We start from the raw sequence: 12,823 nt of genomic DNA, 5'->3' as shown, positions 1-12,823 counted from the left end.
AGTGGCCAGTGAAGAGACATTATGTGCAGTTTCCTCCAGCTTAACTCTGGGCCAGGCATTGTTCTGGATGTTCTGCAAATATTAATTTGTTGTCACTGTCTCCCTTTCATGTGGGGGAAACTGAGGCACAGAAAGGCTACAATAACCACAGTGTCAAGTTGCAGAGCCAGGATCTTACCTCAGATGGTTTGGCTCCAAGGCTGACTAGTGAGGCACTGACAGCAAACACCCCATGCCCCGCCTCCAGGATCCCCATTCTAGTTCTTTCCTGCCTTAGCAATTTGACAAACACATGTACTTCTAGGCTTGCATGACTGCTTCAAGTAGCAGATGACAGAGGATCTGGCTGGTTTAAGCTGCTGGGTTCACCTCTGATGTGAAAAGGCAGTCTGTTGCTGGGTAAGTGGGTGAATGCCATGGACTTTTTATATGATACAGTTAGGAGAAATTCAACACTGACGGTGATTTACAGACTTGGAAAACCAAACCATTGAGCAGGCAAATAGAACCCACCTGGTTGGGCTGGTAATAGCAAACATAATTATAAGCATGTTGTGATCTGTTCATGCATATCCAGCCAACTAACGTCCTTGGCAGTTGCCCTGGCGTCTCTTTAGGGCTTTACATCGGTGAGCTGATGTCCTTCCCTGTTAGTTATATAAGTCAAATAATGAGTATATTTCTTTCTTATTTTTTAATTAAAGAATTTATTAACATTGATTTTACAGCACATTTCAAATGTCATGTGAGTATATTTCTTTATGAACAGTGTTACCCCTCCCTCATTTTCTGCCAGTTGTGTAGCTCATTTCCAACATCATGCCTAGTGAGTATCACTGCTGAACTGGCTTACCCTTTGTCTCACTATTCCTGTGCTTCCCCTTCCCAAAGCAGAGAGACTTATACATAAGACCAAGGGTACAGAAATTTAAAAAAAAAGCAAACCAGTGGCAAAAGGGAATAAACCAAAGACAAAAAAAGTACCATAAAAAGCCTCATTCCCATTTCTTGGCATTCATTCCAACAAGCATCATTTTATTTTTTTAATTTTTTATTTTTTTTTATGCCAGTCCTGGGCTTGAGCTCAGTGCCTGAGCACTGTCCTTGGACTTTCTCAAGGTTAAGCTCTATCACTTGAGCCTCAGCATCACTTCCAGCTTTTTTTTTTTCTATGTATGTGGTACCAAGGAATCGAACCCCGGGTCTTTGTGCATGCTAGGCAAGAACTCTACACTAGGCCAAACTCCCGGCCCTAAGCATCATTTTATATGATCATATGCGGGTCACCACCCTAAGTCCTCCAGTGAGATGTCAATCCCACCTTTGGTAGCAGGAGCTGCTGCTTGTAGCTGCTATTCATGTGCTTTTCAAAGACTTGATTTCTTACGAGTTGGTCCCTTGTCATGACGCTGACAGTCACTGGTTCTTCATGGCATTTGGAGCACTGTGTGAGCTGAGTCTCCTTTTTGGTCCTGAACTGACTTAAGAGCTGAAAGAAACCTCACTACTGGCTTCTGTCCAGTTTCTTCCCCTAGCCTATTTTCCTGGCTAACATGGTAGTGGTAAAGAGCAAAGATGCAAGTATCTGAGTTCAGATCCCATGCTGCATGGTACCTGGTAGGGAGCTACTCGAATGTTCTACCATATGGACTCCTCCTCTGTAAAATGGTGATGTCTTAGTCTACTTCAGTTTTTATAATGAAATTCCCCATGCTGGGTCATGTAAACATAGACATACATGAATCACAATCATAGTGGCTGGACAATCCAAGATCAAGGTGCCAGCAGATGTGGTGTCTCCTAATAAATGGTGCCTTTTCTGTGTCTCTGCATAGTAGAAGCACCTGGGCTCCTGCGGTCCTCTTTTCTAAGGATATGAATCCCATTCTGCTCCCAAGAGCCTCATCTCTTAATATTGCCACATGGAGATGAATAAGGGATAGGGAGGGACTCAAGAATTCAGAATACAACAGGGGACCATGGGACTATTATGGGGATGAGTAAATATATCTAAAGCACTGATACATAATGAGTATCATTCTCATACACATACTGGGTGTTACTATTATGGGTTCTTTCAACTCACTGTTAGGGGTTTTAGCCTGTCCCCCACTACTGGCTGAATCAGTTGCCCCCTCCAGTGCTTGCTTGCATCCTCACTGCATGGATCTCATCTCACTGCAGGTATGCTTGTCAGGCAATCTCTTCTGTAGGATTGAGTTTCCCAAGGGTGAGGCTGTTGCTCTAGGAAGCTCATACTACACCTGCATGGTAAACAGATGACCCAGCTAATGGAGGCTATCTGAGCCTAGACACTAACCAGGTATCTAAACAGGAGTCCACAAATGAGAGCTGCACTGGGGGAATACCTTTGAAGGAAAAGGAAGGGTCCCAGACATTCGAGTTCAGCTTTCCCAGGCTATGAGGAATTTTGAGTCCATTTCCTCACTGGGAGACTCACAGTAGTTATGGCTACCATGGGATTACTGGTTAAAGCAGTAAGGTGGAGGCATGGCTTCAGAGTGAAAGTGGTGATGGAGCTAGAGAAACAACAGCTTGGGCTGTCAGTCAAGTGTGTTCCCCCAGCAGGTCTGAGGAGCTCATTTTCATGGCTGCCACAGTTAGACAGAAGGTTGGCCACACCCCAAGAATGGAAAGCCAGAGCAGGGAATGCAGAATCTGTTACCTTGATGCAAAAGAAAGCAAAGGTCCAAGACTTTATATATATAAATGCAATGTGTGCATACATGCACACACATCCCACGCTGTTAAGTCTCTCTTACTTGAATCAGTAGAATCATCCAAAATTCCACTGTAACACTGCCTCCAACTTTGTGAATTTTTTATGCTTATGCCCTTGTAATCATTTTTTAAGGATTTTATATGATATTTATATTTCTTTTCATTTTGCCAGTTGTAGGGCTCGAACTCAGGGCCTAGCTATTGTCCCTGAGCTTTTTCCGCCCATGCCAGAACTCTACCAGTTTCAGCTATAGGGCCACTTCCAGTTTTCTGGCAGTTAACTGGAAATAAGAGTTGCATGGACTTTCCTGCCTTGGCTGGCTTCAAACAGCCATCCTCCAATCTCAGACTCTGAGTAGCTAGGATTACAGGTGTGAGCAATGAGTTCTTGTCTTATTTATATTTCTTCCATAACTTCCTAAGTCACTGTTGTCCAACTTTTCAATTATTTCTATTAAAAATGTATTTATCCAGGTGCCAGTGGCTCACACTTATAACTCTAGCTATTCAGGAGGCTGAGGTCTGAGGATGGTGCTTTAAAGCTAACTCGCTCAGGCAGTAAAGTCTGAGAAAGTCTCATCTCCAATAAGTCACTAAAAAAACAGGAAGTAGAGCTGTGGCTCAACTGGTAGAGGACTAGTCTTGAGAAAAAAGTCCAGGCCCCAAGTTCAAGCCACATACCCACACTTATAGCTAATGTTCTTAAATACATCTTTACACACAATTTAATTTCTGTTGAGTTATAGCTACAGGGTAAACTTGTTTGAAGTGACTAGATCAAAATACGTAGGTTTGTGGATTCTTACAAGTTTTTACTTCAGTTCTTTACATAAACATTTTGTCAGTCAGTCATGTTTATATTTTTTCCTGCGTAACAAGTTGCCCCCCAAACTAAGGGACTTAGGACACCACACATTCATAGCCTCATCATTTCTTTGGGTCAGGGATCCAGGTATATCTCGTGTCCTTTGATTCTGGGGTTCTCACAAATGGCAGTAAGTGCTGGCTTTGGCTTCGGCTTCATCTGAAGGCTGGCATGGGTAAGATTCTCTTCCAAATTCATATGGCTGTTGGCAGAGTCCAGTTCCTGGTGGGATGCTGGATGGAGGTCTTCAGTTTTCTGATGGCTACTAATCAGAAGCCACTCTGCCATGGCTTCTTGCCATCTGGGCCTTTCTAGCATGGCCACTTGTTTTATAAAAACAGCAGTCTTCTTCTACAAAGAGTCACAATAGTTTCTAACACAGCAATAGCATACCCTGTTAGTCAGCTTTGCCTGACTTAAGGTTATTATTTATGGCCCCCAGTTTTGGAGGTTGTATCTATGCAGTTGGCCGCACTGCTTTTAAGTCTGTGGTAAAGCAGCCTATCAAGGCGGAAGTGCGTGGTGGAACAGAATGAGTCAAGAACTGAGGTATCATTAGCCCCTTGAGGGCACACCTCCAGTAACTCAAAGATCCTCCACAGCTCCCATCTCCCAAAAGTTCCACCCTGGAGACCAAGCATCTAGAAGGCCACCAGCGGATATTTCATATAGGAACTACAGCACTCTCAGTATTGCCATATTGTACTGCTTAGAACCAAAGGGAGCACGGGGGAGAGTACACCAAGTCAAGACCAGTAAGTCCGTAAACCACTGGCAGCCATCTTATGATCTACCACAAATGTCACTAAGAGTACATACGATTACATCAATTTCCACACAACTTTAGTCACAGCAAATGTTCCAGTGTTTCCATCTGACTAGTATAATAGTTGTTGTGCACCAATTATACTAGTCCGATGGAAACACTGAACATCTTCCATATCTCCAGCCTCTGGCCGTTACCTTACTGTTGGGGCAGATCTGCAGGAATGCCTGATGCTGCTGTCCTGGCTCCTGCCAAGATTACGTAAGACCAGATGGGGCAGTAGTGACGGGTGGTGAGAAGCCCTGTATGCCAGGCTCCAAATAACATTTCTCCAGCCAAGTAGGTGGCCCATGTGGTCTTCTATGTTCAGCAGAAACATATGCACATCTATCTGCCCTGCATGGCTTACTCTTCTCCTCTGAGTTTCCCCCACTGACAAAGGCTATTTTGCAATGCTTTTTTTCTCTTCCTCTACCTACAAGCGGAGCTCTTGCAATGTTACCTCCTCTCTTGTCAGGTCTAGGGGCTTTCTTGGTGCCTTACAATTTACCCCCCCTTGGGGTTTCCCTTCTATCTGTGCGCCATTTACTTCCATAGGACTCTACTGACCAACATTAACCATCAGGCTCTATCTTAAAGCAGCCTCAGGCTCACTTCACATTGTAACCTCTTAAATCTTCTAACCTCTACCATGGAGGAATAAATTGGGTGTGACAGGTAGATGGATGGTTGTTCTTTGCAGGAGCTGACATACTACTATTGCCGTCGCCTGACTTCCACTGCCCACTGGAACCCAAAGACCAAGAGGGAGCAACATCTTGTTTATTTAGGGTGCTGTCTGCCAGGCCCTCATGCTCATGGCTTCACACAAAAGGACAATTGTTTGAGGTAGTTTGTCTTCCCCCTACTTTACGGCTGAAGGAAGGTTCAGATCATACAGGGACTTGCCTAATGTCACCAAGTCTGTAAGTGATAGGCAAGGAGAGAATCTAGGCTAACTGCAAAGCTTGACATTGTTGTGACCTTGGGCTAAGGGTGCAGAGGCATCAAAGATCTCAGGTATGTGTGCATGCTGGGAATGCCCTGGAGACGGGTCTCAGGAGTGGTCTGGGTTGAGTGTCCTCCTCCACACCTGCAATACTGAGTCCCGGCGGGTGGTGTAAGGTAAATGCTTGATGCGGAACCAGTGTCTAGGGGCGATGTTCCCACTGGGTGTATACAGCTTTTCTCCGTAACTGCCTAGGAGGGTGCGCAGGGCCAGGTTGCCCGACAGAATCTTCTCATAGAATTCTACTCCACCGCGGGCATAGTTTGGGGACAGGGAGGCTGTGCGGCGGTCCAGCCAGCCTTCCAGGGCGTGAGTGAGAGAGTCTGTGGAGAAGGCATAGAGCACAAAGCCTGCCATGGCTGCCACTAAGTTGAAGGCAGCTCGTACACTCACTGGGCCTCTATAGAGCCCCAGGGCATGCTTGGCACCCACACTAAGTGCCCAGGTTCCGACCAGGCAAGCTGGGGCTGGCACAGCCTGCAGGGCAGCTGCACTGCTCTCCAGGTACACCACCTCCCTGGCCAAGGCAAATTTCCGGGCATCATGGGACAAGGTCAAGGCATCTCTCAGCTGAGTGCCAGCTGGGCTTTGCCAGACCAACTTTTGCCCACGTACAATAACTGGATGGTCAATGCTGGTTACTAGGATATCCAGGAAGATGGCAGGGATGCCCACAACAGCGCCAGCAGGGAGTTGTGGGAAGCCGGCACTCAGAGGCTGGAAGACGAAGGTAGTAAAGGGTTTGTAGCGGTGGCTTGAGGGGATACCCAGGTCCTGGAGCACTTCTTGGAAAAGGTTCTGCAGCTCTGGGAAGAGTGGAGCAGGCTGGCCCTGTGGCCAGTATTGGTACAGCCACCGGACCACAGGATCTGGGTACAGGTGGTATGAGATTTGAATTCCAAATAGGCCTGTGCAGGAACCCACCAAGAGAGCCGTCCTGTGTCTCTGTACGAAGACTGCAGCCCGCCTCAGGAGACCAGCCATGGGTAATGTCACTACTGACAACCTGGTCAAGAGAAAGAGAAGTCAGCCAATGGTTCCTTGATCTGCCATTTTCTTCTCTTCTTCCTCCTTTTTCCCCCTCTAGTGCTACAGACTGAACCAACGACCTTGGGATTGCCAGGCAAAGCCTCTACTGCTGAGCTATAATCCCCAGTTTTTTTTTTTTCTTTTTTAATTTTTATTTTGAGACTAGGTCTTGCTAAGTTATCTTGGTTGGCCTTACAGTTTAGCTTAGGTAAGACTTTAATTTGTGATACTTGTCTGTCTCCCAATTACACTCACCCACAACCATCTGCCTATATCCTTTTTTTTTTTTTTTGGTGCTGATCCTGGGGCTTGAACTCAGGTCCTTGAGCTTTTGTTTAAGGCTAGTGCTCTATTACTTAGGCCACAGTTCTATTTCTGGCTTTTGGTTGTTAACTGGAGATAGGAGTCTCACAAGCTTTCTTGCCCAGGTTGGCTTGGAACAGTGATCCTCAGAACTCAGTCTCCTGAGTAGTTAGGATTACAGGTGTGAGCCACAGGCTTCTGGTGCAGACCATGTCCTTTTAAACTGAAGCTGAACTACTATTTCTGTACTAAACTGAACTACTACTACTACTACTGTAGTTAGAGGTAGTATTTTAGTGTGTGGCATAAGCAGACATTCCTTCTGATAATAGCTATAATAATAATAATCATATATTTTTTTTTTGTGTGTGTGTGTGTGCGCCAGTATTGGGGTTTGAACTCAGGGTATGGGTGCTGCTCCTGATCAGCTTTTGCTCAAGGCTAGGACTTTATCACTTTGAGCCATACCCCCCCTTTTTAAAAAATTGCTGTTATAAAGGTGATGTACAGGGGTTATCATTTCATGTCAGGAAATGGGCATATTTCTTTTTTGTGAATGTCACCCCACTTCTGTTTTTTGTGGTTAATTAGACTCACATGGGCTTTCCTGTCCAAGTTGGTTTCAAATCACGATCCTTCGATCTCAGCTTCCTGAGTAGCTAGGATTATAGGTATGGGCCACTGTTGCCTGGCTTATTATTATTTTTGTTATTGTTGTTATTATTTTGCCATCCTGGGGCTTGAATTCAGAACCTGGGCATTGCCCTTGAGCTTTCTCAAAGTAGTGCTCTACCACTTGTGCCACAACCCTACTTCTGGCTTTTTCTGTGTAAATGGTACCAAGGAATCGAACCCAGGGCTTCATGCATGCTATGCAGCCTTTACCATTAGGTCAGCACTCTACCACTAGGCCATATTCCCAGCCCTATAGTTATTATTTTTGTTCTCAAGACAGGGCACAGCACTAAGTACTCAACTACTCACTCTACTTAATATTCATCCTACAGTGAAGCTTGTGATCACTAACTTATAAATGAACCTCACAATCAACTTATTAAACACTTTATTATATGCTAGACAGAGTTCCGAGAGTTTTACCCATAGAGTTGTCACTCAGTATCTGTAAGAGCTTAGTTACAGGACACCTTGCAGATATCAAAAGCAAATAATGCTCAAGTTCTTTGTGTAAAATCGAGTAGTATTGACATATAAATTGCAGGTTGCCTGGGGCTGCTTTCCTGACAGAAAGACAGAATAGCTAGGACAGAGACCATCTGACCTAGCAAGTCTTAAAATACTAGCTGCTCTTTCGCTTTTAAGTTTGTTGATGCTTGAAACATATGCACATCCTCTTATATACTTTAAACCATCTCTAGAGTACTTACAATATCTGATATCTAATGTAAATGCAACATGTATTGTAGGGAACTTTGGAGCTGAGCTGTGAGACCAGGAAAGGGTTAAGGGGTTAGAATGTCACCTCCTCAGTACTCCAAAGGCTGAGAACTGTACCCTAGAAAGGTCAAAACAGGCAAGGCAAGATAAATGTGTAAGTTACAACTAACTGGATCTGATGCTGTCTAAGTCACAGTTGATTAGACCCTATAACACTTGAAATACTGGCAATAAGATAAATATGTTATGGTCACTGCTTCTCACTGCTCTCTAGTTACAGGGAGTTGGTTATTACTATGTACACAAATTATATCTTATGTTAATGATTATAACCACAAGACAGAGTAATGCCTGCTTTTTACATGTACCTATAGTCATTTCCCCTGTACTGAACTAAATAATAAATAAACTCACTTATGAGATCTCGGGGTTCAAAAGCTGGTGAGTGCTGGACCCCCTGCTGCCCCACTCTTCTATCCTCTGTCTTCTTGATTCTTTGGCTCTGGTATACTGTCCTGCTGCCCTGGTTGTGGTTAACAATAATGCATGTTTATCTCTCATTACTACGCAAAAAAAAAAAGTATTTTCAATCCTTGCTTAATTGAATCCATGGATGAGGACCAGTTGTATTAGCAAAAAATGCTTAATAAACTATTAGGTAATAAACAATTTAAAACAATTGTTACTAATAAACGTAAGGAAATATTTAAATATATACATTTAAGCACACATACAACACACATACCATAGTCATCCCTTTGTATCCACAAGGCATTGGTTCCAACATTCTTATAGATAACTCAAATTCACAGACTCTTACAGCAATAATTTAGTATTTATCTATTACCTCCATACATCCTCCTGTGTAAAATCATCTTTGGTTTACTTAAATCATGCAAATGCCATGTATACAGTTGTTATATTGTATTGTTTAAGGAATAATACAACAAAAAATTCTGCACCTATTCAATATGGATAATTTTTCCCCAAAATATGGGACCTAAGGATATAGAGAGTTGGCTGACTACAGTAGGTCACACAAAATCTGTACGATGACTATCCCTATATTTTTTTTTTGCCAGTCCTAGGCTTAGACTCAGGGCCTGAGCACTGTCCTTGGGTTTTTTTTCTCAAGGCTAGTGCTCTACCACTTGAGCCACAGCACCACTTTTGGCTTTTTTCTATGTATGTGGTACCAAGGAATCGAACCTGCGTCTTGGTGCATGCTAGGCAAGCACTCTACCACTAGGCCAAACTCCTGGCCCGACTACCCCTATTTTAAAGCTGTTAAAAGCCACACTTGGGGGCCTGGAGTTTGGCCTAGTGGTAGATGCTTGCCTTGCATGCACGAATACCTAGGTTGGTATCACATGCATAGAAAAAGTCGTAAGTGGTGCTCAAGTGGTAGAGCTCTAGCCTTGAGAAAGCCCAAGGACAGTGCTCAGGCCCTGAGTTCAAAGCCCAGGACTCCCCCACCGCCCCCCAAAAAGCCACACTTCTAGGCCAAAGTGGAAGTCATATGAACTGACGTGTGTTCCTACAATTTCATATGTTAAAGGTCAGGTTCTCTGCATTTGAAAATATGGCTGTTGTTAGGGTCTTTAGAAAGGGAAGGAAAATGAGGTTGTTAGGATGGGCTACTATCCAATCTGACTGGTGTTTTTATAAAAATGAGATTGGGACATACACACACAGAGGGAACAGGACCATCGAAGACCATCTACTAGTCAAAGAGAAAGGCCTCAGCTGACATCAAACTGCTTACACTTAGGTCTTGGACTTCTAGCCTCCAGAATAGTGAGGAAACACACTGCAGATCAGGTCATCCAGTCTGTGGTATTTTCTTATAGCAATCCTAGCCAGCTAACACAGGGGTAATATTTGATTACAAACCGAGGGATGTCCACGGCAAATTTTCCATTTTGGATAACCTGTTATGCTAAAGGACAAGCATACAATTGTGAGAAAACTGCATGTTAAGGCGGCACTGTGCTCATATGTGCTATCCAAACTTCTCAGGAGGCTGAGATGAGAAGACCATGGAGGCTGAGATGAGAAGATCATGGTTTACTAGGACAGAGAGGTCTGCAAGAGTATCTCTGACTAACCAGCAGCAGCCCTAAGCAAAAAAGATGAGAGTAGACCTTAAGTTTAGTGTCCCCTCCCACCAAAAAAAAGCATGTCAACTTGTCAGCATCCACTCAAAGCTAACAGGGTTTCGCCTTCTTGTGCCCGGTTTCTGACAGGTTCCTTTGGAGAAATGCGTGGGTGCTCTCATCATTTCGGCAGTGGAGGTCCCTAATTATCACCATGAACCATGGTTGAAACCTACTGTGAAAGGCGTTCACGAATGCCCACTTTCCTTCGGCGCTGTCCCCAACGTCACCCATTCACGCGGTTCCTCCCCACGGGGAGAACGGGGGCAGGAAAGGAAGGGCCTGGGCCCCTCGGCCCGCCGGCGCGCAGGCGAGCTCGGGGGTCGCCTCGGAGGCGGGACAAGCAGTCCAGGGACGCAATGGCTCCCGGCCACGCTTCCACCCCGGGACCCCGGGACTACTGAGGAGCAGGAACACGACCCCGCTGGGAATCTAGGGGCCGGGAATGTCTTCCCGGGCCCGCAGGGAGCCCGTTCCGCCCACCAGCTCGGCCATCGCCCGCTCACCTCTGCAGCAGACCCACGAGAAACCAGCACGCCGGGCAGCCGCAAAGCACGCCGGTCCGCACTCCGGGGGCGGAGACTTCAGGGGCGGGGCTTAGCGCTGGGCTAACCCGTGTAAGGGACGTGGGGGCGGGGCTCCAAGGGGGCGGGCCGGAAGTGCTCCCCAGGGAGGGTTTGGAGGTGGGGCTGGACTGAGCTCGGCTCTTGGTTCTCAGCATCCGGTAGCAGCGGGTAACGGGACCCTTGGGGGACTTGGTGGGTGGTGGCGCGACGCGTGAACCAGCCGATGCTCAGGGCAGCACCAGAGGCTCATCCCAAATCCAGGTCTAGGGGGGGGGTCATTAAGAACGGGGACATTGGCCATCTCGCCCTACTTGTCACATGGCGGTCCATGGCAAAGCCCTTCTCAGTCCTAGCTCGGACTGCCACGCCCATGCCTGTTCCGTGGACCGGCTCACCGGCTCGGAGCTGGCGTGTTTTGCTTGATGGGCTGGCTCTTTACCACCCCTCCTGCGTTTTGGGAGTCTGGTGGACTTTTCTGCTTGGGCTGGCTTTGAGCGAAGATCCTCCAGATCTCAGCTTCCCAAGTGGCTAGAATTAGAGTCATAAACGGCCCCATAGCTTCTCCAAAGTACTGCTCAGCGCACAGCACAGACGTCACTTTTTCTCACCTGTAATGTGAGTAGGTCTGCGAAACAAGTCCCACTATCTACTGTAAGAACCCAGTTTTAGCTTAAAAAAAAAAAAAACCTTAGACCCTCAGCCCTTTTCCCAAATTATTTGATATAGCTTGCGTTAGCCCCCACCCCTGGTCCTGAAACTTCTAGCACCGCCAGCCTCCAGCAGCATCAAAAGAATGTTGTCCACCCAGGTCTGATCACAATTGTTGACCTCTCCCATCCCCCCATGTGCTCTCTCTGATGTTCAGCGACTGCTGCAGAAATACCCCTCCTCACCCCTAATGGCTCCAGTCTGTGACCTCATGAAATTATTTACGAAAATTCCTCATGAAAATTGCCTATGAACTTGTTAATGATAAGGCTAACTGCAAATTTTGTTTCTGTGAATCAGCTTGCCTGCTTGTAAAACTGCCTCACCACCTCTATGAGGTTTTTGCCTTTATAAATCCTGCCATACTAGGTATCAGGGCTGCCCTTTGTTCTGAGACTTCCTTGGGTGTTCAGGACAGGACAATGAAGGCCAGCAATAAATTTTATCATCTCTAACTGTGCCTCTGTGGACTATCTGACTCCAGGATATTTCACTACCTTTCTTTGGTAAATGGCGTTTTATTGGCTGATGGTCACAGGCATTTACAGGTTGTAGCTTTAGGACAGAGTGGCTAGGGCAGAGACAGTATGGCCCTGCAAGTCATAAAAGACTACTGGCCCTTTGCAGAAGAAGTTTACTGATCCTTGAAGTAGCTTATCCCCATTTTGAAGATGAAGGAGATGAGGCCAATAGCGTTGATTGAGCAAGAGATGCCGTTGATATACACCAGTATGCCCTGGAGTGGGAAGGGTTTGTGTCCCTGTGTATTTCTCTTGATAGCATTTCCTGTCACAGAATGTATTGCAATGAATCAAGACTGCCCAGTCAGCCCATGTCTGTTCTCAGCTAACCCTCTGCATCTTGAGCATTCCATGGAGGTATCTTGAGGCCACTGTTTCTAGTCGCAGACTTGACTCTGTAGCCACCTGTGAAGTCATAGGCTGGTGAGACATAGAGGTCCTTGCTCACTTAGGTAAGAACCTCAGACCTGGGTTCAAAAATCACTACTTAGGGAGACTGCAGCCCAGAAAAGTGATCTGGCTTTGAGTAACAGGGGACTTCCAGTAAAGGATGCTGCCTTTCTGGTCCTGATCCCTAAAATGGAGATCATAATGCCTCTCAAGGGGACCTGTTGCACACTACTCTTAGGAAAACAGTTGCCTAGGCTTTTCTTGTATAGCTAATGGGAGAGGACACTTCAAGTGGCTTTCCCCAAAAGGAAGCTCTGGTCTGAGATCTTCCTTC

At 45.9% G+C, this 12,823-nt stretch overlaps 1 protein-coding gene across 2 annotated transcripts; it reads right to left on the bottom strand.

Moving 5' to 3' along the window:
* Positions 1 to 4,810: 4,810 nt before the first annotated feature.
* On the bottom strand, positions 4,811 to 10,857 carry Tmem177 (transmembrane protein 177). 2 transcript variants are annotated; one of them, XM_090342953.1, is made up of 3 exons: positions 10,481 to 10,560; positions 8,563 to 8,671; positions 4,811 to 6,427 (listed from the first exon to the last, which is right to left on the bottom strand). In XM_090342953.1, the coding sequence occupies exon 3, from the start codon at positions 6,403 to 6,405 to the stop codon at positions 5,470 to 5,472; it is 936 nt and encodes a 311-aa protein (XP_090199079.1). In that variant the 5' UTR covers positions 6,406 to 6,427; positions 8,563 to 8,671; positions 10,481 to 10,560; the 3' UTR covers positions 4,811 to 5,469. The 2 variants fall into 2 exon arrangements, with proteins under 2 accessions (XP_090199079.1, XP_090199080.1); XM_090342954.1 differs by lacking the exons at positions 8,563 to 8,671; positions 10,481 to 10,560 and adding an exon at positions 10,811 to 10,857.
* Between the last annotated feature and the right edge of the window lie 1,966 nt (positions 10,858 to 12,823).

This window comes from Megascapheus bottae, chromosome 12 (genome assembly GCF_031878675.1).
Source record: "Megascapheus bottae isolate mThoBot1 chromosome 12, mThoBot2.hap1, whole genome shotgun sequence".
Taxonomy (NCBI): domain Eukaryota; kingdom Metazoa; phylum Chordata; class Mammalia; order Rodentia; family Geomyidae; genus Megascapheus; species Megascapheus bottae.
Note: the sequence above shows the minus strand (reverse complement) of the source record. Positions and strands in the feature narration are given on the sequence as shown.

Coding starts and splice junctions, on each gene's coding strand:
- Tmem177 (XM_090342954.1), bottom strand. CDS start 6,405: ATGGCTGGTCTCCTGAGGCGGGCTGCAGTCTTCGTACAGAGACACAGG.